Source organism: Stenella coeruleoalba, assembly GCF_951394435.1.
Source record: "Stenella coeruleoalba genome assembly, chromosome: 11".
Classification (NCBI taxonomy): Eukaryota; Metazoa; Chordata; class Mammalia; order Artiodactyla; family Delphinidae; genus Stenella; species Stenella coeruleoalba.
This window is the reverse complement of record NC_137157.1, coordinates 84,235,800-84,260,437: the sequence shown is the minus strand read 5'-3', so window position 1 is coordinate 84,260,437 and position 24,638 is coordinate 84,235,800. Positions and strand designations below refer to the sequence as shown.

Here is a 24,638-nt window from a genome sequence, read left to right as displayed (position 1 = left end):
ATCCCATAACTGGCCTCAATATTTCCAAAAGATTAAGTCCCAGCACGTCTAAAATGATGTTTCTGAGGGAATCCACATACAGGGAACAGCAGCAACTCTTGGGGCATCAGGTAACATCAGCTTTTCTGGAAGGAGCCAATCTTGGCATGGTCTGACTGTACTTCACAGGTAACCCACACTGAGCAAACGGCCTGGGTCTGCAGACAGCAAGCCTGAGTTCTGTAACTCTGGCTTTTCTAGAAATCAGCCTGTGCCTCTGTTTAGTATCCAAATATTCGGACCAAAATGGAGATAACGTCACCCAGCTAGTTTTATGTTTTAAGAATTAGTAACAACGCATATGCACAGGATGTGGCACAAAACAGGTACTCAATTAGTGATAATTACATTATGAATCCCCTGCCAAGAAAGGACTCAGAAACATACTCAGGAATCCCAAAATAGCTGCTGGATGGATGGATGGATGGATAAACAAAACTATGAACAAGTCAGTCAATTCCAGGGACCTGCCTATTTTTCTAGACTGAGCTTAAGTATCATTTCCTTGGGGAAGCTACCTTCATCCCAAGCTACACACATTTTCTCACTTAATATTGTAGGTTTCCTACCAAAGGCAATGAGAGTAGCACAATTACATATGTATTTTTTCCCGCAAATTAAGAACAGGGCCTTGCATATAGTATACGCACAACAGATGACTGTTGACTAAAGAAATGAATGGAGATGATCAGATGGAAAGTGATTTCTGACCACTGACAGTACTATATCAAAGAGGCAAAAAAAGAGATTTAGGAATATTCCAGTTTATAAATTTTTTATTTAAAAAATAAAATTATAAACAAAGTACAGAAAAATATTGACACCTGTGATAACAAGGAAATGACTCCTAATCTTTAGGGCAGTTGTTATCCTGGAAGAGCAAAATCATGAGTTTTATAAAGAAATTTTGTTGTGCAAAGGAGGAATGTACTTTTAAAGGTTCACTTGTAATAGGTATTTGGCATTGACAAAAAAAGTATTTCTATCCATATATTCAACATTCTGCAGCATATTTACATTCAAGTTACATTTCCAAACTCTATGCCAAATACGGACTAACTCACCATCAAAAATCCCTAAGATATTACTAAAATTCTGTTTATTTGGTGGGAGTGCAGTATGACTTTATTAGAAAATAATTTTATGTTCCTTCTAGATCAATTATATTTTAACTACTTCAACAAAATTCACTGGCCTTTTCTTCCCAGTTGAAGCCAAGCCTCTTCCAGACAAATTAAACACAAATTGAAACTTGGCTAGAAACGAAGTTATATAGTAATGTTTTTCCTCCTTCCTTATTTAAACTTCCAATGGAAGGACACTGGCTCTGATTAATTACTTTTCTTTTCCAGTAGTTAGGACATATTATGGATACCAGTTGCAGAATTTTAACTTCTTTTTCAAAGATGGCTGAAGCAATTTTCCCTTTCAGTTGTTACCAAATTCCTCATCAAAATAACATACTAAGAAACCCACGTAGTTTTCTGAAAACTTTTCTCCATTTTCCCCATACATTCCTTGAATCAGACGACTTACTCATTAACAATTTGTTCATTTCTTGCTTAGTTTCTCTAAATTACACTAGGAGAGCTATCCTAATTTCCTTATAATCTTACCATTTCATTTTCTAAATTATGATTTTATTAAAATCAACATAAATTATACATAGCTTCCCTCTTTACTACAGTTCTCAGAGAAGTTTATCTGAACTTCCTGGGGGGGAGGTGCGGTCAAGGCTCCACTGGGCCTGTCCGTCTAGGCTGGCCAAACTAAAATGTCAAGATTTGAACATTCTCAGGCCTCCAAGTGATCCCAGACAAATCGAATATACTCATAATGTATCAATTCTTCCTCAATTCTCTCAAGTCCATTTTTTACATCTAGTAAGATAAATGAATGACAAAACAAAGGAGACCCATGAATGTCATTTAGTGAAGCTCATTCTTTCTAACTGACTTCAGGTTGTAACTTCTCCTCCAGTACATGAGGGCTGGCAGGTGGCAGCAGGTTGCTGAGTTGACACCACTTCTAATTCAGATTCACGAACAAAAACCACTGCATCACCACTTACGTTTATAAGACACTGTGCCTATAAGAACAACAGGACATGTTCAGTCACAAACTCAACAACACGCTCATATGCTTCTGGCTACCCTGGGGGCAGTGCCGTAGAGCTGAAGAAGCAGCTCTTTTCAAGAGAAAAATGAGCAAAGGATAAGAAGGCAATTCACAGGAAACAAACAAACTCATTAATACAGTTATTTAATTTTTTAAAGGGATTTTTAACAATTGTAAGTGAGTTATTAAAAAACTGATAAAAGAAATTTATTCTAAGATTTAACCTAAGCAACATTCCCTTGTCCCCATTAACAGAATTATATTACTTATTAGAAATAAACAGTGTGGCCCCATCATGATGTACTCTTCACCAGCAGGGCGATTAGAACTGGACAGCATCACATTCCAAACCAGAGGGCGTCTTTTAACTGTCCTCCGTTAGCCATCACTGGATCCCAACAACCCACCAAGAAGGTGGAGGAAACAGTAATTTAGGAGCAAAACTTCCAGAGGTATTTAAGAATAATAACTAGTCACTGGGGATGTGAAAACAGCATCTGACCTATGCAGGACCATGGTTACCAACATATTCATTAAAACATGTTTTAAGCCTCTAGAGTCAAAGAGCTTTAAAGAGCAATTCTCTTTTTCGGGGGAAGGTGGGAGGTGAAAAGGCCATGGGATACATTCACAGGTTCCCGCCATCAGAGGTTTTTAACCCCATCTCACCTGGTTTTTATTTGGATTCTCCATGAAGACACACTGTTTCATTATGTAGGAGACAACAGCATTCCCTCCCAGTGCAGCCACGTGAGCTCTCACCATCGCAAACACTTCAGCAATAAAAGCATGGAGAAAACCACTGACACCTCCTTCCTAAATGATGACGCGCAAAAAACCAAACTGGATACATGTGTAAACTAATGTACATAAAACATCAAAGAATACATATTAAAACATCTTAAGTGATCTTAATATAACGGACGATCATTTTAATTCCCTCCATAATGGGGATTTGTTGCATGAATGAACAAACAAACCTTTACTGAGCACATGTCTACGACAGGGATTACTATCTTCATTTTACAGATGATGAAACTGAAGCTCAGAGAATCTGTGATGTGCCCATGACGAGCCAGGACCACAGAGCTAGTGGACAGATGGCAGAGCAAGAGTTCTAACTGTCCCTCCATCTTCAGCACCTCCCTCTATCAAGTCGTTCCCATCATCATTCAAATAAATTGATGGTAAATAAAAACAATGAGACTTCTCTGCTATCCATATCTCCTATTCTGAAAATGAACCAGGTTCCAGTCGCACTTGTCTTTTTCAGTTTCTCAAAGGTGTGACATCTTTTCCTGCCTCGGGGTCATTGCACATGAAGGTTCCACACCCAATTTTCCACCAGGGTAACTTTTACTCAATTCTTCACGTCCTGGTTTACATGTGACTTCCTCAGAGAAACCTTCCTTATCAGATCTAAATTAAGTTCTCCCATTATATTCTCTGACAGGCCCTGTTTTATTTCTTTACGTGACTTACTATTACTAGGAGTTACCTGTTAATCACATGATTATTTATTTACTGTCCACCATGCCCGAGTTCCACTAGACTAAATCCCATCAGGTCGGGAACTGACTCTGCTGTGCTCACAACTACATACGCTAACACCTACTTCAACAGATGCACGTACTAAGTGGTCCGTACATATTAGTTAGGGAATTAAATCCAATAGTTTGGGGAACTTTTTCAGTGTTCAAAAACAAACAAAACAGAAACCAAAGGCTAAATGAGAGCTTAAAATGCTTCTCAACCTAAGTTTTCCACAAATTTTACTGGATGTTATTTATAGTCTAGGAAGAAATTTCCAACTTTAAACTGGAGGTTAAGGACAAAATTCAATACACTGTTAGAAGAACCATTCGTCCAGGTCACATCTTTCTGAAAAGTCACAGGATGCTACATAAAGTTTTGTACAGGTATCTCTCTTTGTAATTAAGGAATTAAGTTGAGTTGTGTCAGCCTGCCTCTGACTCAATCATCACCCGGGACAGCTTTTTCTTTTACTTTTATCAGTTTCCCTCCTCCATCTCAAATCAAGAAATTCTGAAAGCAGAGTAACAGAGACTACAGAGGGGTAATTTTTAAAAGATTATATAATTGTAAGCAAATAATTCACCAAGCAATGAATAAATTTGGGATATTATACCATACAGTTAATATTACAAATCTCCGTTGAAAGGAAATCTACTGTGAAGTAACATTTTGGGGTATGGTTGCTTAAGCAGTAGAGAAGGCACTTAGGAAATAAAATTTTATGGATTCAATAGTACAATATCCATGTGCTAGTAAGAGCAACCGGAAAAGGTCAATTCACCAATCTATGCCAGCTTCTCACACCCAAATTTCTTTGTCAAACTTAATAAAAGTGTCTCCTATTTTAATTCTACACTAAAAGGTTTTTGAGAGCATCTTAAGATAGTTTCTTTCCCATCTCAACACAATTAGAATATGATTTTAAAAGTAATTTATCTTAAAGGAAACATCTATCTAATTAGTTAATCTGTCAGAAGTCACTCCCTCACTTACACAAAAACAACTTATGTTTACTCTGCACCAGGCACTGTGCTAGGTGCAGGAGGGTGAGCATGATATCAAAAATTAATAAGCAAGCTGTTATTTCCAAGAAAGTATAGAAACACTGCTAATGAAGCAATGGGGAAAAAGCATAGTTAAGTCATGTTTATAATGAACACACTTTTTAAAAATACAAACTACCGCTGAAGTAAATTTTGAAGAGTTTATTGGGTTTCACACCTAAATAATTAAAAAATTTCCCCATTCACAGTAATTTGCTTAGCAGTCCTGCTCCAAAACATAAGACAAACAGAAATATAATCTTTTCTTGAGTTTAAATTCCTCTGTAATGCAAAATATAATAGGCTGACTCTGATTCTTAACTTTGACTACATCAAGTAGAAGATTAGAACTGCTGTTACTTAAAAAAAAAATTAAAGTTTAATGATACCCAGCCAGTGTGAGGTAAGAACTTGAACATTTTTACACACTGACGGCGAGAGGGGAAAAAAACAAGCGGCCTCAGTTTTTTTCAGAGGAAGAAAACGATAGAGCTAAATGACATAAACAATCCCCAAGACATCTCTCCATGATACAGTCCCTTACTATTTCTAAATGTAAACCCTTAAAAATTGCTATTTAAATATATCTCAGGCAAATACCTACTGAGAAGACTAAGCTGTTCTTTCAGGGCTGTTTTAAACCTCTAATCAAACGCAGATACATTTATTTGTTTTAGTTACCACATGATAAGGACCTGGAGTTTCTAATAACAAATGGGATTAAACACAACACAACTCTTATGATAATACTAGCTGCTAGAGACAATCCAGACAGGTTATGAAAAAAAGTGTGTGTGTGTGTGTGTGTGTGTGTGTGTGTGTGTGTGTGTGTGTGTGTGTGTGTGTGTGTTACTTCTGGCAAATAAACAACCAATTTGAAACTTGTTTGGTTTTGATACTAATATCTTCAACCACAGAAAACGCACAAAAACAATTAAATAACAACTATAAAATTACCTCACGAAGAGAAGTGGTTTCCCGAATAAAAAACATGTTAATTATCCCAAGATATTTCGTTATTTTTGCTCCAGGAATGAAGGAAAGAGGTGTCATCTTAACCACGCCAACTGTAGAATTTGCACAAGGTGGAGAAGAACGATTCCGGAAATTTCCTTCACCCACTGGACTTGCTTTTTCGACTGTCACAGCTAAAATTGGAGAAAGAAGAGAAAGCATCAAGATCATATGCTGGTGACTCAATTATTCCCTAAGGTTTCCAAATAAGTGGTGACAACATTCAGCTGTCTGTGAGGCTAAGCCATGTCATGAAAGAAAAGAAATTATCATGCACTGCATGCAATTAAAAATAGAGAGAGAAAGGAAAACATAAGAGGAAATGCTGGAATGAATCTTTTGGAAGAAAAATGGCATTCCTGCAAAAGAAAATGTTGATGAGGTGGAGCTACACACACAATGATCGTTATAAAGTGAAGAAAAAGCGGTAGAGCATTAAAAATTATCTGCTGTAGGAACAAATTATTACAAGGAGAGTGTGAAAGTTGTTACATTTCCCAGTGCAGCTTTTTCCATCTTTTTTTCAGACGACTTCATCATTGTCAACTTGTAGATAAACCATATCTTAACTAGTTGTAGTAGGTTTCTTTTCCAAACCTTCTCGATCAAACTCATAATAATTTAAAAAATTCAACAAATGACCTTGGCTGTCTAAAAGTTGTTTGTTCATGAAATAACAAATAATAGCTACCACTTATCCAATAACTACTATAAACCAGACATATATACATATATATACACACACACACATATATGTATATATATAATCCTTACAACAACCCAGCAACGTAGGTGTTATCTCCATTTTACACGTGAGGAAACTGAGGCTCACAAAACTTAAATAACTTGCCCAAGGTCACACAGCTATTAAAATGGCACTACTAGGATTCAAAACCATATCTGGCTGGTTCCATATCTTGTGATCTTCTCCCTAAAACACAGTTCTTCCCTTTAATGTAAAATCTTTCACTCAAATGCCTCAAAGTCTACCAAAACACATGGAGTATAGATAAAGAACATGTAAGTACTGATCCTGAGTCTAGCAGTGAGATAAGAGTTGACCACTTTCTCTCTGGAAATACCTCATTCTTTTATCACTCTGGATATCGCTCTTAGTAAACTGACAAATACCGTACACTACCTAGTACCTTGGGTCCTGGAAGAGTGTCTCTTCAATAAGAGAGCTCATCATTTCCTTACACTAGATGATATAATATCTATATACTTTCAAGAATACCTTCACAAAAATAAAATACTAAAAACACAACCCTACAGTTAAAGTTAAAAAAATCTAAAGGCCCTTCAATAGCTTTTGCTAAATGACCTTTAGAGTCTGCAGCTTTCACACTCCAATACATGACTGATTGGCAATGTTATTACTGAGTAGTCAGGTCTAGCCTTCACCACTGGGAAATCAAGGATATGCTTCTCAGATTGTAACATGGTAGAAACATCCGCCTACTTGTCTTAATTGATCCACGCCTTATGGTCTGAGCTTTCAGTTTAATGAGCTCTATCCAGCTGCTGCATCTGTCTGCAAAGGAACTGTAATCAACTGACGTTGCTGAAAACACAGACAGAAAACAAAAGAAAAAACAAAGAAAAAATATGGATGACGTCTCTTACTCGTCATAACACTCCTTCCGATGACGTAATTTAACCGTAACTTAGGGGAAAAAGTGGTCCTTTTCAAGTCAGGTAAGAGAGATAGTAAAGAGTCAAGCTTTAGACACTGATTTGTCGAAAACCAAGTTCTTGGCTGGCTGAGCATCTTTGGTGATGTCACAGCTGTGTGGTCTCTTAGGGGGAATGGAAGCGGGTCTAACAGAGAGATCAGGGAAAGGACCATACGCTGTGTTTTAACTAACTTCATTTCCCATTCTTTTTACTTCACACTGTTTTAGCTGTTTATATTCAGGGCTTTAATTTACAATCAGAACTTTGTGAATAATTCCTTGCCCTAATTTTACCCTGAAATCAAAAATAAAAATAATGAGAATCAAACGGTGAAGAATACATGAAAAAAAATCACTAGTTAACTTATCTTTTATTAAAATACCTTCTTTCTACCAATAGTAACAAGAAAGCCAAAGGGTCATTTTTGTCAATATTCTATTTCCATGTCTGATTTTGGCGACAAAGCTTCTGATAACATGGGGTGAGGGGCAAGTGTGAGCCTAACAAGTTCTCATTTTAAAAAGAATAACTTTTACTACTGCTGAGCTAAAAAACAATGTTAAAAAGCTAAAGCTTTAGTTTTAGAAAGTGGGACACTATTAAAATGCTAAAAATGTAAATATTTGTTTAATTACTATTTTGTAAGACACATTCTAACTACAATAAAGCCACATTTTGGTGTCTATTCCATCGTCCAGTGCATTTCTCTGATGTCTGTACGCTCATGAATCACCACACTAGAATTTCACACCTTTGGAGACTATTTGCTTGATTAGACAAACTCACCTCTCTGTGCAGCTGGTATACCTGAGTTAGAACTTGCACTCTCCAGGTGTTCTAATAAGACAATATGAACAACATTAGCTTGGGTGCTAAGTATAAGCAAGTATCTCTTCTTTGCTCTTGGTTAATACTCTCTAAAAGCCAGACGAATAGGAGGGAATCTTTATGGCTTCATTATAAAAGTAAACCAAATAGAAGTATTTAGGTTTAAAACACAGTTTCTATTGATATATGAAAACTAGCTTCATTAATAAATACCATGCCAAGAAAGATTACTTGTTAGTATAACACAAAAAAGGTTTCAGAAACTCTACACACAAAATATCAACACAGTAACAAATGTTAGTGGGATGGAAGCGGGATGTGAGAAAACTGAACAGAGAAAAGGGTCAACCTACTGGGAAGAAAATCTGAAATGAAAAACAGAAGGGAAATGCTTGTGGCGGAAGAGCCAGTAAGATTAAAAATTACAGACAAGGCAATGACCTATTTCTCACAGATAAACACAAACCTCAGCCCGACCTGCCCCCTCACCACCAACCCCTTCATTCAAGGCCTTTGCTTTCAGCAGCTCCTTCTGGAGCTATCAAGACTTTGTGGAACTAAAAGGTGACCGCTCTCCACGGAAATAACTAGGAATCCCAAACTAGAATCCCCTTTACAGTAGGCTCATGAAAGCAGCATCCTGCATTCTCCCTGATAGTTTGTATTTTTACTATAGATATTTAAGTCATTGTACAAATTTAAACAGTACTATAAAAGAAAGAAAACTTCATAATCCATTTCTAATGTTCAGGCTCTATCCACAATGGCATTATTTGAATTTTTGTTTCAAAGAATTTCAGACCTGAGAATATAGTGTGGCCAAGATAGAAATAACACATAAAGACACTAAGAATAATTTGGGTCAGCCAGTCTTTTTTTAAATTATAAACTAAGTAAATATATGTATTTTTGTCTCTGCTTAATGTGTTGACCTTCTGGTAATATTCTTAAATTAGCAAAAGTTATACTTTTCAAAAACTGGATTTATAGAATGTTTCTGTTGATTGGGTGCAATGGAAGTATCTCCCGCACCCACCCCACCCCCCAGTTTTTAAGGCAATGACCACAAGCTATACTGGAGAGTGTACAGTGGCTGACAATCCTCTTACAATACAGAACTGTCCGATAAAAGGGATCACTAGGTGAGGTCCATACAATGGCTATGAGGAGCGCACGCTGGACGCGCCCTGACCATCATGCCCTCAGACTGTAGTTCTAGAGGGAGTATCCTCCTGATTCAGCATCCTGAGGGGCAATGGAAGCCCAGGAAGCGATGGGACCTACAGGAGGAAGACCAGAACAGAACTGACATTCAGAGGCTTACCAGATCTCTAGGGACAGCTCAGCCTGGAAACAGACCCAGTGCAGAAGCTGGGACAGTAGATAGCCCACCCCAGGCTCATACATCCCAGGAGGGTCCCAGAGCTCTCGTATGTCCTGTGCAGTATATATAGCCTCGGTAAGTATAGACACAGAAAATATAGTCGGCATTAGGTATTCTGTTAAAGTTTTTAAAATGTGCGGATGGGAAGGAAACTAAAAGAAAAAGTGAAAATTACTAAAATTGTCTTCTATACCTTGATATTATCTTGGTAATACGGAATTCTCTAGTAGCAACTGTATATAATTTAATGGCAAGTACCCATGAAAAGAGCTTAAACATGTAGACGGTATCGGTTCCCATCTCTAAATATGCCAGGTGGAAAAAAACAAAGGTATACAATGATCTGTAGAATATTTGTGTTTTAAAAAAAGGATAGAGTATCCTTGTAAAGACAGACAATAACCTGTTAAAGAGTATCTTCCTCTTGCGAAGGAAAACGAAGGGAGAAGGAAGCTTTATTTTGGACAATGTGATTTTTTTTGTAGTATTTGAATTTTTCACCATGTACACTTAGTACACTTACTACTTTTCCAAAAAAAATTTTACGAAAGGTAGGGAAGAGGAGAAACAAGTGAGGGAAAATATTTATTCCCTGCCCTCAAATATGAATGTGTTTGAATTAAAATTTTAGAAGAACAAAACTTTTAAATTAGAGACATGGCTGAGCGACAAGATTTTTGACCTCACTGAAGGAGAGCAGGTTCATCTCCTAACATGCTTGCCAGGATGCTCATGTTTTCTCTCAGAGAAAAGGCCCAAGAGGAGCTGGTCCTGGCAGCAGCTGGACGTCAGCACCTCGGACTGGTCTGAACACCTCAAATATCTAATGACCTCAGACTCTCGGTCACTCTGCTCCTTCCAATTACAGTTTGGCTTCCCAGGTAATAACAGGCTTTTCACAAGAGAAGGAACTGCAGATATTAGCTGTCTGGCTCACTGACAAAGCAGTAATTCTGCTTAAGAATAAATAAATACATATGCAATCTCTAAGCCAATACTTAAAAAGACAACATATTTCATACTCAGGGGTAAATATCTTATTAAAAGTCCTTTGGGCTTTGTTGAGGAGCTGGCACCCAGTTCTGGCTATTTGCACATCTCTGGGGAAGAGTTTGACACAAATACTTCGTATGAGAGGCCCCACTGTAGCTGCAAAGACAGTCTACATCAAGCCACCCAGCAGCCCACTTCTCTTAGCATTTCCTTTCCCATTGAATACAATTTTGCTTTTTTAAGAAGTCACCAGTTACTGATAATCCCGCTATCCCTCAGAAAACAACCCTAGAAAGTTACTGAGGCAAACAGAACATGCAGATTGACTATTTTCTTACTACACTTGAGCAATTTTTAACAGGCCTTAGCGGAGTGGGGAGGGGGATTAACCTAGATTAAAGCAGTTTAGTGGAAATGAGCATATAGATGAAAAACAGAAAAAAAAATGTGGCAAGAATTCCTCCTCCCTCAATTATACACCTGCCAGTGCTTCCGACGTTTGAGATGCTTCCATTATCCTAAATAACCAATGACAAAGGTATGGGTTAGCTATGATAGAGTTTTACACTGACTACTCTTCTAACAACTTACTTTCTACCATTAAAATTTACAGATCACCTTTGCTTTGAATAACTAAAAAGTATTTGAGATAATCTTTTCCAGTCACCCTAAGAAAATTACAAAATTTGAAAAACCTCCTGCAAATTCTGAAAAGGTTCTCTGGCAGATTAAAATATATGCAATCTGGAGTCTCTAAACTGTATGTTTTATTTTCCTGTTTAACCATTCTTAGTTTTAAATTATTATGATCAAAATTTGGTTTTATGTCCCTTTAAGCACTTCCATCAATCTATAATGCATTGATCAGCTATGTCTTATAACTATAAAATCTGGCTTAATGACTGAGTTAAACAAATGATGTACATAAACATTCAGTATAAATCTGGTCCATAATGGTCTTTAAATACTGGTGGATTGATAATGAAATTGCCATATTATAGTTAAAAATTACTAAGGCATACAGAAAGACACAAATTGCTTCAATCTGGATATTTCACTAGTAAAAAAAAAAAATTCAACTACATAGCTACACAGGTAATACATACAGTAGATGACAAAAGACATTAGCTGCCCTATTTGAGTCATTAAAGCTTCCAACCCCGGGTGTGCAACATTCTAACTCACTTGCTTTTCTTCTTCAATCCCCATCATTCACTCTTCCTCTCACTCCCATCCTTTGTATCCTTTTTTCCAAATAATCCTTGTTTTGGGTCAATAACCCAATTCAATTTTCTTTGCTTTTCACTCCCTCTTCCTCTGACTCTGGATTTCACTGCTCTCAAGCTCTTGGAAAAGCTAAGATTCCTTATCTCTACTTCTCCATCAACTCTTTCTCTCCTTCCCACTTCTTGGATGAGGTTTTCACATTTTCCACTCTTTAGTTTCTGTTTTCCTCTCATTCTCCTTCCCCTCAGCATTTTTCTCCTTTCAGGAGCCCTCACTCACTGCTGTGGCCACGGATAACATGAAGAACTTTAGCATTTTTCATAGTTGCTACCATTTGGTCACAATGACAAAATATATCTTAAAAAAATAAGAGAGAAAACAGACATGGAATGAACTCTTAATACATAAAAACATTTTTAGTTAGCATAAAGAATTATATATACTTGTAAGAATTCGGAACCATTAGTTGGCAGGAAGAAGGAAAAGCTAACTTTTGTAGGTCTTATAGATTTATATTTCTAATTACAAGTTAAAATAATGTGAGGCAAGTCATTTAAGTTTAAAAAATTAAACTATCTTTTAAAATCAAATTTGGTTTAACAAAAAGTAATTCTGATAGCCGACCATAAAAATAAAGAAAAAAGCTTCAAATGTGGATACCTAATTATGGAGTATAATATATTGAGGGTGTAAGCAAACTTGTTTTCTTTTTTACTGAAATCCAGAATTTGACCTATATTTGTCTTATTCATCAGCAACTGCTCAGTGAAAAAAGAACTTCTCCCAGGCTATAGCTAATGCCACTGAACATGAGGATACCACCCCAGCATAAAGCAAAATGGACACAGAAACAAGGGTGATATAAAAAACTTTTCCTCTATACAGTTTTATCCAATAGTATATAAACACTAAAACTGACTTAATTAAACCCTTTTATAGCCTTAAACTCTCAGAATTTTAATGAAAGCAATTATCCTATTATAGATTAGGTTTATAAAGTATTTGAGATCTATTTATAGTGGTATATAATTCAAACACTTTTGTCTAATATAAGTTCTTAAGTCCCTCAATATGGTTTCAAATATCTCAAGATTCAGGTCTTTAGACATGTATCTAAAGTAACATGCCAACCTTTTATAAAAATTACATGCATAAAATTTTTAAGATTAATTACAGTTCATGAGAAATATCTTGATTTTTAAAAAATTTTCACCCAGATTACATTCACTCAGATTCCCTATTTTTACTATATTTGCTCCATCTTTTTTCATTTTCATTTCATAAAAATATATATCATTTTTAAAGCCTCTTAAAAAACCATTCCAGAGTGAAGTGACAGATATTCAGAAAGCTGACATGTAGATATTAATGAGGAGGAAAAAACATTATGAAAGTGGTATAAAAAATTTGCTATAGTCATCTTTTTTCTTAACACAGTTTCATTAAAAAAAGGAATTTATAGTGATGCCACATCATCTCTGTTCCTCATAGTATTCATCAAAGAATTTTGATGACCTTCACATGATAATGTCCTTTAAGAAATTACTTAGGCTCAGCATGTTTTAATATTTCAAATCGGAAAAATCATGGTAACTATCAAGGTAACACCAAATCAACCACAAATTTGAGACATACATCAAACTATTCTGTTACCTTGAGAAACAAAATATGTAACAAATATAACAAAAGATGGAAGGAAAAAAAATTAAGCATGGATGGACAATTCAGGCCCAAGCTTACTCTACACTGTCAATTAGGAAACATGTTATTGAAGCATCTTTTCGTCACATAATACTCACTCATTTTCAATAACACAAAAAGATAAGGAAAGGTTTATCTACAAGTGAAAAGATGGAAGTGTTAATAAACAGACTGTGCATAGCTCTTGAGACTACTCTGTCAACATAAAAGGAAATAAAAAATTTTAATAAATTATCCCATTTGTGATAAGAACATGAAAAATAAATTAGTATTCAAAGTTTTCAGAATTAAAAAAGATAAATCTCGATCAGCTTAGCTAACTAACCTAACAAAACTATAAAAACTATATATTTATTTACTTATCAGTATTAGTAGTTAACTTTTAAACCTCTTGTGGTTGCAGATAAGAAAGTAGAGAAGTTCTCTGAGCATTTATTCCTCACCCTCACCTTTCTCTCTCCCACCTATTTCCTCTAAACTGCTAAGCTTAACTTTTCCCAGATATTTCTCTTCTCTATTCAAAGGCTTCCTTCATGTTACAATGTTCAATTACTACTTTCATGATATAACACTCTATTATTACACTTTTCAGACCTTTTCAAAACCCATCCGATCCTCAAATTTTCCAAAACACTTCGAGATAACTTTTTCTAATATATACATCATAGCCCATGTTCTCCTGGCAAGACATGAGGACGCAAAGACAATACATAAGGATGCAACGTAAACCACAATTTACATGACTTTAAAAAAAGTAAACAGATAAACTTTTTAGTGTTCATTGATGATTTTAAAATGTAACATTCAAGGAAAGGCACAAAGGTTTTATAGTTAAGCACTTAGTATTAAAGTTTTATATATATTAGCATTAGATGTGATGATATTGATCATTATGAAGCTGACAATGGTGGCGATGATGATGACGATAAGGGTGGTATGATCTGATTCAGTGATTTTCAAACTTTTTGAAACGCTTTCTTCCAAGAAAATCATATATAGAAAGCTGATACATAAAGCATAGTGCATTGAAGCTGCTCTAGTTCAGAAGTAGGGGGTCTAGAGACCTATCTTCTCACCCCGCCGGCACCTTGCCTCCTGGAAGGCCATGAGGCACCTCTGAAGAAACTCTATGGTCTGGAGGAACAGAGTTTAAAAATCATTGGTTTAACTGATTTGAAGTTATTTGGAAAATTAATTAACAGAAGCTCAGTGTGACCTCAGGCATAATTTAGCTTTTACGTTTTTAATAATAGGGACATGTTAATAATTGAAGAACCATAAACTATAGAAACTCAAGAAATCAGAGAAATTTAAAGGCTAGAGAGAATCTTAATCCTTTCACATTTTACAAATGAGGAACTAAAAGTGGCTTAATTAGAGGTTACCTGGCCCAAGTTCTCACACTTTATCAGTAGCAGAACTGAGAAGAAAAGCCAGGTCTCTTGGTTTACTACTCCACCTATGGTCCCTCTCCATGCTCCTTAAAATAAATTGCAAATATTTTAGGGACTGTTCAGATATGACTTATTCTACTCAAATTCTTCTTTCCTTGTTTTTAAGTTCAGAGTATCATTTGTACAAAATATGCTAATGACTTCAAAAAGCACTAGTTCTCATTACCTTTGAAAGTATTTTGAAAGCTATTGCAGAAATTGTAAGTTATCAATATAGATATGGCCAATATACAGAGTTTAAATCTAATCTTCTGCAGAATTCAGTAGCTATTAACAACATGGTAAAGTTGGGCTAACAGGGACCCCAAATCCACAAATAAATATTTGTATAGGTTAGCAATTGATCAAACCATTTCGTCGTTGCTGACTGGGTTTTTGGTTTTGGTTTCCCCCTCGCCACCACTGCTGGGTAAGGATAAATGAAGTGATACCTAAAAGTGGTTTGGAACTAACCCTGTGTTAAATATAAGTTTCTGTAGAAAATACGTGTTTAAAAAAAAATCCTATCTAGTCAGTTCAAGGAAGATTCTAGATTGTTCTGCTTTTTGTTCTGAAAGCTATGTTTAAGTTATAAATCTGAACTCAGATTGTCTTTGGATTTGATTTTTCCTCTCTATTCTTTCAAGAAATTCTCTATGGAGTTCTAAATTAGAATTTTAATTTAGACAAAAAGGAAAAAGAACCACAGTTACCATGTTAGAAAGTTCAGAATCTGAAAGTAGCTTCTTTTCAGCTTCAAAATATGAGGCAAGATCTATTTATCTACACAGGCCTTGCACTGATTTAGTAAAGACTCTATTGACATAGGCAATGTGAATATAAAACTATGTTGTATTATAACTAATACGGTATCAGATAAAGTAACTGATAAGTAGAAACCATAAAATAATGTCACTTGTATTATAAAACAGAAAAATTAGAAATGCCAATTTGGTTTTAAATAACAAAAGCATCATTTCTAAGAATAAAAAACTTAGGAAAAAACACAAACTACATTTATTGTGTATGTAATGCTACAAGATAAGGTACAGTAATTCTGAAATTTTTATAATAAAAATTACGCTGAAATCAGAAGAGAAATGGAAAAAACCACCTCCCACTTTTCTCCAAAGATTGTACAGATCTAAGTAGATCTACTGCTAGTGAATTAAGGGACAATCATTTTGCATTTGAAAAAATGTTCCTCAAATATAACCAAGACACCCAAAAGACAGAAAGCTCATCCCTTTCTCACTTGTACTAACCTCCACCCAAAACCTCTCCACATAGCTTCTGAAGAAAATAAGTATTCTGTTTGTCTATGAAAATCTAAAAATTTTTGCAGAAGGTTAGTGTTGCTAGAAAAAAATTTACCAGATATAATATAAATATCAAAATATACCATATGTGAATAGTTACTTTGGGAAATCCAAATCTCTGAAAATAAAACTTTAATACATTTGAGTTACAAGAATGGAATATCACACAAAAAATTACCTTAATAAGTCATGATGAGATTACTTGAGAAATTAAAATAAAAGGAACATTACTCTCTCCCCTTTATGAACATGAAGAAACATACAATGAGGAAATGAAGAATAAATCTCCATCTCAAAATTAAGTTAAGATTACCTACAGTGAAGAAGCAAGAGAAAGGATCTAGAAACTGGTATTTGTGCTTGCATTTCCCTTACTTAACCAACCTTTAGCCGGTGGAAAAGGATGAGAAGGAAGTGAATCTGAACAGAGTTCGAGGGGAAACTGCAGAAGTTCTTCATTATCTGTAGAGGCTTGAGAGGCAGGAAAAACACAAGTTAATTAGTAATGATCTCTTATTAATTTTTTAAAAATTACTCTGGGATAACATATAATTTCCCCCCCAACTCAGTTAATTCTGGTTGGTTTGTCCTTGCTTTCTTCCATGGGGGTCCTTCACCTGCGGACACTGAGAGTGGTTGCTATCTTCTCTGGTGGGGCTGTTGTGAGATTTAGAAAGGGTAATGTATATAAATCTCTTAGCACAGTGCCTGGCAAAGAATAAGCACTCACTAATGATGATTATTATCCTACTTTTTGTACTATACTAGTTCTATGACACTTAAACCAGTTATTATCTGTATTTTTTGATAAATATCTGAACGCATAATCATTTAATACATCTGACATTAATTCAATGCTATAGATGTAGGATATATTCAACTTAAAAATTTTTAGATTAATTATGAATATTTATTTAGCCAGTAAGTCATTAAACTTTAGAAAGTATACTATTTCCCTCTTCTCTTTTTTCAGAACACACAAATGGTTTCTAAGATTTTGCATTTCTTTGGAATATATTAAGCATGGTACTTCCTAAATTTTACTGGATAAAGAACAACTCTGAGAATCTGCTGAACACTATGGGACCTTTCCTGAGAAAAATCCATGGTGCTTGCTACATCAGTTGGTTCTCAGATGCCTTGAGGACCTCCCCAGAGCTCCTAGGATAGGAGCCTCTAAATTACTGCAGAACTAATGTTATAAGCTAACTCTAAAAAACAGCAGCATTTTCTATGTAAATAGCAGCCAACCACCTATTCATGTGTGAAAAATATCATCAGCCATATGCTTATCCACACAGTTATCTTGATAAAGAAAACAGAAAAAGTGACAGTATCTTGTCAAGAAACACGTCATTTATTTATTCTACCTATCCTCTATATTTTATCACTGAATTATAACACAGACAAACATGAACTATGCTCCCATCTACCACAGGTTTACCTCTTTGCAATGACTTCTCAGCATGTGTTTTTGTGGTCTGTAACGCCTGATTTTTGTCAAAAGTTATTGCAACTGCTGTGACTGTAACCTAGAATCACAGAAACAATATGATTAGCAAAACAATCATTCCCCAAAAAAGCTTCTTATAATTCTTTTTCAGTACCATGGAACAACTTATACAAACTGGCTAATTTGCCTTTCCTGGTTAAGATTCTCAACCAGAACTGCACATAAGCTCAGACATTCGACTACAACTAAGCCCAACATGTATACCTAAACGTAGGTATTCCAGAAAGAGCTCAAAAACCTTCTCTGAAAGATGGGGTCTAGAGAAGTCGTACAGAAGCACACCTAGTGTACATACGCTGGAACATACATATGAGTACACCTTCAGATAACTAGAGTTCACAAAAGTGAAACAGACAGACAAGATCTGCCTCATACTAGTACGTTTAAAAATATTTTGAAGTAAAGCAGCTTATACTTCTTTAATTATGGCAAATGTATAATATTAAAACAGACTAAAGTTAGAAATCTTCTTTAATAACAGACTGAACCTTAGTTACCTGAATTAATTCATCTTCAGGGAGAGATACTGTAAAATTTACATGGCAAAGGCAGCAGGGGATCATAGACCGTAGTTTAAAATACAGGCTCTACACAAAAGAAAATATTAGTAATATTTCTTTTAATTTAAAAATTTATAAAAACTGATCTTTTAATGTACATTATACTATGGCAAATAAAGTTGAGTAGAGTAAAACACTTCTGTTTCGTCTATTCTTTCATTAAGAATACATTTTTAATATCTAAGCAGACAAGAAGATTTAATCATATTTCTACGTCATAAAAAAATAAGGCGTTTTTTAAATTTACAAATATAGATTTTTATGAAGTTTAACGCTACGAAATAACTTAAAATATATTCCTTTTATAGTGTGGCATATTAAGATGGAGAGGACATCTTTAGCATTTTACTTGATGGCAGGTTAAGACTGATAAGTAAATAAAAATAATTCGGCCTGCAACTGTGTAAGGTATTCCAGACAATATAAATACTTTTCTTCTTTAATTTCATGATCCTGAGGAGTTTTAGCTAAAGTATAGTTAGTCAAAAGGTTCCTACCTTGAGCAAGTTTTCACAGAGATCATTAAAATTCTTATTGAGGGCTTGATTAGTTAGATTAAGGCTGCTTAATCGGATTACTCTTACTGATGTGAACATCTAAATATGGGGAGATATAATGGCATGTCATTTCATTATTTTGAACTAAATACTGTAACAGAAAATAAACAATCATAACTACTGTGGTATTTTTTTAAAAGATAAGATTTTAACTGCAGTAAAGAGGCCGAAAAGAAAACATATATTAAGAAAAAACTTGCTAAAATCATATATGCTATATTTGCTTAAAATAAAGAATAAAAGGTTTACCTGTATTTCGGATGTCCAATTATTTATACCAGGCATAATTTCTGTATTACAGCTATAAAAGCCTGTCAAAATAAATTATAGGGAAAACGTATGATAACATTTCATTTATTTTTGTATTAAAGAACAACATTTTTCGGGGCTTCCCTGATGACACAGTGGTTAAGAGTCTGCCTGCCAATGCAGGGGACACGGGTTCAAGCCCTGGTCTGGGAAGATCCTACATGCTGTGGAGCAACTAAGCCCGTGCACCACAACTACTGAGCCTGCACTCTAGAGCCCGCGAGACACAACTACTGAGCCCATGTGCCACAACTACTGTAGCCCACGTGCCTAGAGCCTGAGCTCCGCAACAAGAGAAGCCACCGCAATGAGAACCCCACGCACTGCAACGACGAGTAGCCCCCACTCGCTGCAACTAGAGAAAGCCGCATGCAGCAACGAAAACCCAATGCAGCCAAATATGAATAATAAATTAATTAATTAAAAAAAAAGAATAACATTTTTCAATTATTACATGAAGTTCTAACTAAGATCCATTCATTCTTTTTTTCTAAAACTCTATACTTCTGGGAAACTTTAGACCATGTTAATAAATTACCATGTTTTTTTTTGTAATGCATAAACAAAAAGATTAAAAATCAGTTCACCTAAGTTCTAATGTAAATATTTTTAAACGATGTTTTCAATCTTGGAGCAGCAAAGAACGTGACAAAAAGTAACACTGATAAAGCTGTTAAAATAAAGTTAGTGCTATAATAATTATGAACTGAAATACTGATATGCAAAACTAGTCTCATCTCCAGGTAATTTTTCTCTGTTCACCTGAAGGAGGCGGAACATCAGTGAGTAGAGAATGTACATCTTCCATAGCATCTGTGTCATCGATCTGAAAATGAAAGATTGAACCTATCACGTAAGTAGTAAATATATAATTGTTTCAAATTTTTAAAAATCGCTTTTATTATTTATTAAATAGAAAACATAAGAGTCAAGGAAAAGTAGGGCCATTTTTCCCTAAGTTAAAATATAAAACTTGAAAAAATTTTTGTAGTATCTATAAATTTTTCCACAATAATTATAAATACTTCTAAATGAAATATTATACATCATAAAGTATATTGAGTTTTTTAAAAATCAAGCCTTTTCTCAAGTCTTTATGAGGGCATGTTCCAAAAGATTTACAAAGATAACAAGCAATCATTATCTCTATTTGTTTAAATTAATAAAGTGCAATTTAAAAAAATCTTTTGACTAAATACAGAACTGCTTTAAAATAAAATTACATAGGGGTAAATTTAAAGGCATGTCTTAAAAGAATAAGTACAAACTCCATTTTTCCTACATCACAATCTTCTGTTGTGAATTATAAGTAATGAACATATCCAACTGGACATATATTGACATTCATCTGTACATTGGGGATCTAAGTCCTGACTTACACCCGAGATGTCAAGAACCACTTTCACTTCCACTTTGCTTTAGCCATTCACAGTCAAGGCCATAACTCGATTGTGGTATTCCCCAAAACATTCTACACTCAGATCTCCAGCATCAACTATAACCCCCATCTCTCTACACCTTGCCCTCTTCTGCCCATATTCCAAGCACTTCTGTTCTCTACTTAGCCAGGATCCCTGGATCAGAAAACATGAAAAATGCTCTGGATCAAAGTGAAAGTAACCCTCATCTGGAGGGTTTGCTAAGCAGATTCCTGGGCCCCACTTTGAAATTTTCATTTACTAGGTCTGAAGTAGGGGCACCAGAGTTTGCATTTCTTACAAGCTCCCAGCTGTTGCTGATGCCACCATCACAGGGCACTTTGAGTACAACTAACTGCTCTAAACTTTACCCTGGAACTTTTTACTCCTTAACCTTTTACCAACCTCCATTTTTTTTCTCCATTCTCAGACTGTAGAGATTATGAGAAAGAGGCACAAATTCATATGGTTTGAGTTTCCTACAAGGTAACAGTCTCACCTCAGTTAAGCCTTGAGCATCTCCCACAGCTGACATCCTGATCACATTCAAGGGCACTATTCTAGACTCTTCAAACCTCCAATCCCATCCCAATACAATTCTACTGTCACCTTCCTGCTTTACTGAGATCCAGGCATATGATTTTTTTCTCTCAACTGGCACCTTACCAGAAAACATTTCTAAGTATCCTCATTTATTTTCCTTTCCTTCAATATCAAAGGAAGATCGTCTATCCTTTCAAAGCTAACCATTCTACAGGGGAGTGCATGGGAAGAAGATCTGTGAGGGCACAGGCTCCATAAACCTTTCATGTCATTTATTCTCCAAGAAAGTTAGTTCATTCTGGATGTGTTTTTACAATGAAAGTTCAATTACACCCTCTGAATTCAGTAAAAAAAACACTACACTCGGAATTCACAGTGCTTATATTATTGTGTTACATGTAAAAATGTTATAATTATAGTAACATGTTATGACATATAAAGCAGGTAATAATTATAGTAAGTGAAAGAAGAGAAACTTCTTATTGAAATTAATCCAAGTTTACAAAAAAAGCTCCAAAAGTTTAATATTTTAATTATATTTCAACCCAAACACTAATTTTTCCAAAACTAATTTTCCAAAACTCTTTTTTAACTTTTGTTAAACAAAAGATATGTTACCAAGTTTGCTGTAATTTCTATAATAAAATATTCTTTTGATATTTTTCACAGTTGTAATGATACAAAAATATCACACCAATTTAGGACCTGACTGTAAAAATATATATCTTATCTTCCAAAAACTTTAAGAAATTAGTCCAATGCAATAATACCTCCAAAACAAATGCATCTTTTTTCCCATGTGAAAGGTCCAATTCTGTAACTTCATCAGAGCTTTCTGATTGAGATCTCAAAAGTCTTGAGCGTTGTCTAGGTTCTGGAATGGGTGATCCTATAATCTCTTCACATATCTCCTAAAAGAAATATAATTGCTTTACATCATATGACTGTCTTTTTCTGTTTTGGGTTTTTTTTGTAAACTGCAGTCTTTTTTTTTTATTGAGGTACAACTGACATGTAACATATTAGTTTCAGGTGTTCAACATAATGATTTGATATTTGTATGCTTCAGTCTGGTTTTACATTTTTATATTAACAGAAAACTACCGGGGGGGAGGGGAGTACGTAAAATGTATTCATAGTCCATATTTAATTATAACCTTTATGACTAATTAACCTTTTATAGAGTACATAGCTATTTCCTTTAATTGATAATAGCAACCTTCATACACTAATCCAGAAACTGTCACAGACACAGCAAGGCAACACTGACATCTAGTGTAAAAAGAGGACAGTACAATTAGTAGGGAATTGGCGGTCCTTCCAGCTCAGAAGGTATTTTCTACTCAGCATTTAAAAGTCCTAATAATCTATAAAGAATTAACGATTTATGTACCCAAATAAGATTCTAATCTTCCATATCTTATGCAGTGGTAATTTTTCAAAGCCTCACATAGTAAAATGTGGAATATGATATATGTATCTATGTATGTGTATATTTATATAATACACATATTTATTATACATGTATTTGCTATGCAACTTATTTAGCTAAATAAACTTTGATAGTTACAATAATGATCTTTTTGAGGTCAGTGTAGGCTACAATCTTATATGGGTTAGTAAGCCTTCACCCATTTTTTTAGCCAAAGATCACAGTTAATCAGAGGTTCTAAATAACTGCTGGCCACAGGAATATCAAGAGAATGTGGGTATGTAAGCACAAATGTAAAAGACACAGCCTGTTGTTGGTGTAACAGAACTATCTTTAAAAAAAAAAAAGGATTATTTTAAAAAAGGTTTTTCAAAAATGTTTTCAATGTTCATTGCTAGGGCATACCTTGCATAAGACTGCAACCACACAGTTTCATAACACAGCTACCTCTGCAGCACCTTCGCATCCATTTATCTTACTTACACTTCACATTAACCTGCCCTAGATAAATCTGACAGGGTACCTATTACAGTGACTACAAAATGAGAAAGAAAAGACTCTGTATTCTTGAACATTTTTACCACAGATAAGCAATCTTTCTTTTTACTAAAAAAGAACATTTTAGGCCATTTCTTTAGGCATCAACAAGTATTTATCAGGAGGCTACTACCAGGAAGAACTGGTCTAGCCATTAGGAATACAGCCCTGATGGAGCTCCATTCTATTGGGAGTAGCAAGCAGTAGACAAAAATCAAAAACATATTTCACACATAAAGACACACAGAGGTAAGAGCAACAGAAAACAATAAAACAGAAGGAGGATAGGAAGTACCAAAAATTGACAGGAGAGTTAATTTTTTAAATAGGGTGGTCAAAGTCAGCCTCCCTAAAAAATAAGACATTTGAGCATGGATGTAAAGGGAGGTGAAAGAATGAGCAATGAGGAGAGCAAATCTAGACAGTGGCAGAAAAATCTTTAAGAGAACCTAAAAATGTACTAAAATCTAAATAGCAACTTACATATTCACAGTGGAGATTTATTTCACTTACCGGAGGATTGATTTCATATAATTCTTTATTCTTAGCAATCGTGTCATTTATCTTCTTCTGCATATGAGATATATGCTGCTCGTATGAGCCATCATTAGGAGTCTTCCCAGCAATCTGAATACCGCCAGGCGTTGGTAAAGCTGCTAAATACACACCTGTGGCTGACTGGTAAAAATAATGGGGAAATAATCAGAAAAAAATATCTAAAGAATAATAGTCCTTAAGTTTTCATATTCAGGAATGTGGTCCTTGCCCTGAAGGAAAAAGATAATTAGCATCAGTGCTTGCATAGGACATATGTGGAAGGGCACAGAAAATCAGAACTGGACACAGGGGTTGGTTACTTCAGCAAGAACTCTGGGTAGGTCGGGGACAGCAGTAAAAGGATGATTTACTTTTCACTACATACCCAACTGGACTTTAAAGTTTTTTGTTATGATTGTAAAAATCTGCACTGAAAAAAACAGGTTATAAAAATATGAAGGGCTTCCCTGGTGGCGCAGTGGTTGAGAGTCCGCCTGCCGATGCAGGGGATACGGGTTCGTGCCCCAGTTCGGGAAGATCCCACATGCCGCGGAGCGGCTGGGCCCGTGAGCCATGGCCGCTGAGCCTGCGCGTCCGGAGCCTGTGCTCCGCAACGGGAGAGGCCACAACAGTGAGAGGCCCGCGTACCGCAAAAAAAAAAAAAAAAAATATGATTGAAAGTTGTTGAAAAGTAAATTTTTCATGAATGAGTAGCTTACATTTAAAGTGGCAAAAGTAAAAGGGAAACATGCAAAGCAAGTAAAGAAACTGAGTTCAGAAAGGACAGGAAACTTAAGCAAGATCACACTGTCAATAAATGTGGGGAAGAGACTTGAATCTGTTTCCGACTCCAAATACCAAGAACTTTTCACTATACCATCCTGCCTCCATAATCACCAAGAGAGGAAACTTGATACAGA

At 35.3% G+C, this 24,638-nt stretch overlaps 1 protein-coding gene across 9 annotated transcripts in view; it reads right to left on the bottom strand.

Annotated features, from left to right (window-relative positions):
- Positions 1 to 654: 654 nt before the first annotated feature.
- Positions 655 to 24,638, bottom strand: part of C2CD5 (C2 calcium dependent domain containing 5) — an 82,685-nt gene continuing 58,701 nt past the window's right edge. For 3 of the 9 annotated variants that reach the window (XM_079936962.1, XM_079936961.1, XM_079936959.1), the window contains 13 exons: positions 23,695 to 23,859; positions 21,983 to 22,123; positions 20,014 to 20,077; positions 19,192 to 19,253; positions 18,883 to 18,981; positions 18,323 to 18,412; positions 17,757 to 17,844; positions 16,697 to 16,783; positions 8,214 to 8,264; positions 7,213 to 7,314; positions 5,694 to 5,884; positions 2,827 to 2,973; positions 655 to 2,128 (listed from right to left, as the gene is read on the bottom strand). In XM_079936962.1, the coding sequence (XP_079793088.1) occupies positions 1,997 to 2,128; positions 2,827 to 2,973; positions 5,694 to 5,884; positions 7,213 to 7,314; positions 8,214 to 8,264; positions 16,697 to 16,783; positions 17,757 to 17,844; positions 18,323 to 18,412; positions 18,883 to 18,981; positions 19,192 to 19,253; positions 20,014 to 20,077; positions 21,983 to 22,123; positions 23,695 to 23,859 (1,419 nt within the window). In that variant the 3' untranslated portion in view covers positions 655 to 1,996. Of the gene's footprint in view, positions 2,129 to 2,826; positions 2,974 to 5,693; positions 5,885 to 7,212; positions 7,315 to 8,213; positions 8,265 to 12,251; positions 15,041 to 16,696; positions 16,784 to 17,756; positions 17,845 to 18,322; positions 18,413 to 18,882; positions 18,982 to 19,191; positions 19,254 to 20,013; positions 20,078 to 21,982; positions 22,124 to 23,694; positions 23,860 to 24,638 lie in introns of those variants that run through there. The other 6 variants (XM_079936957.1, XM_079936956.1, XR_013830500.1 and 3 more) reach the window with 6 other exon arrangements.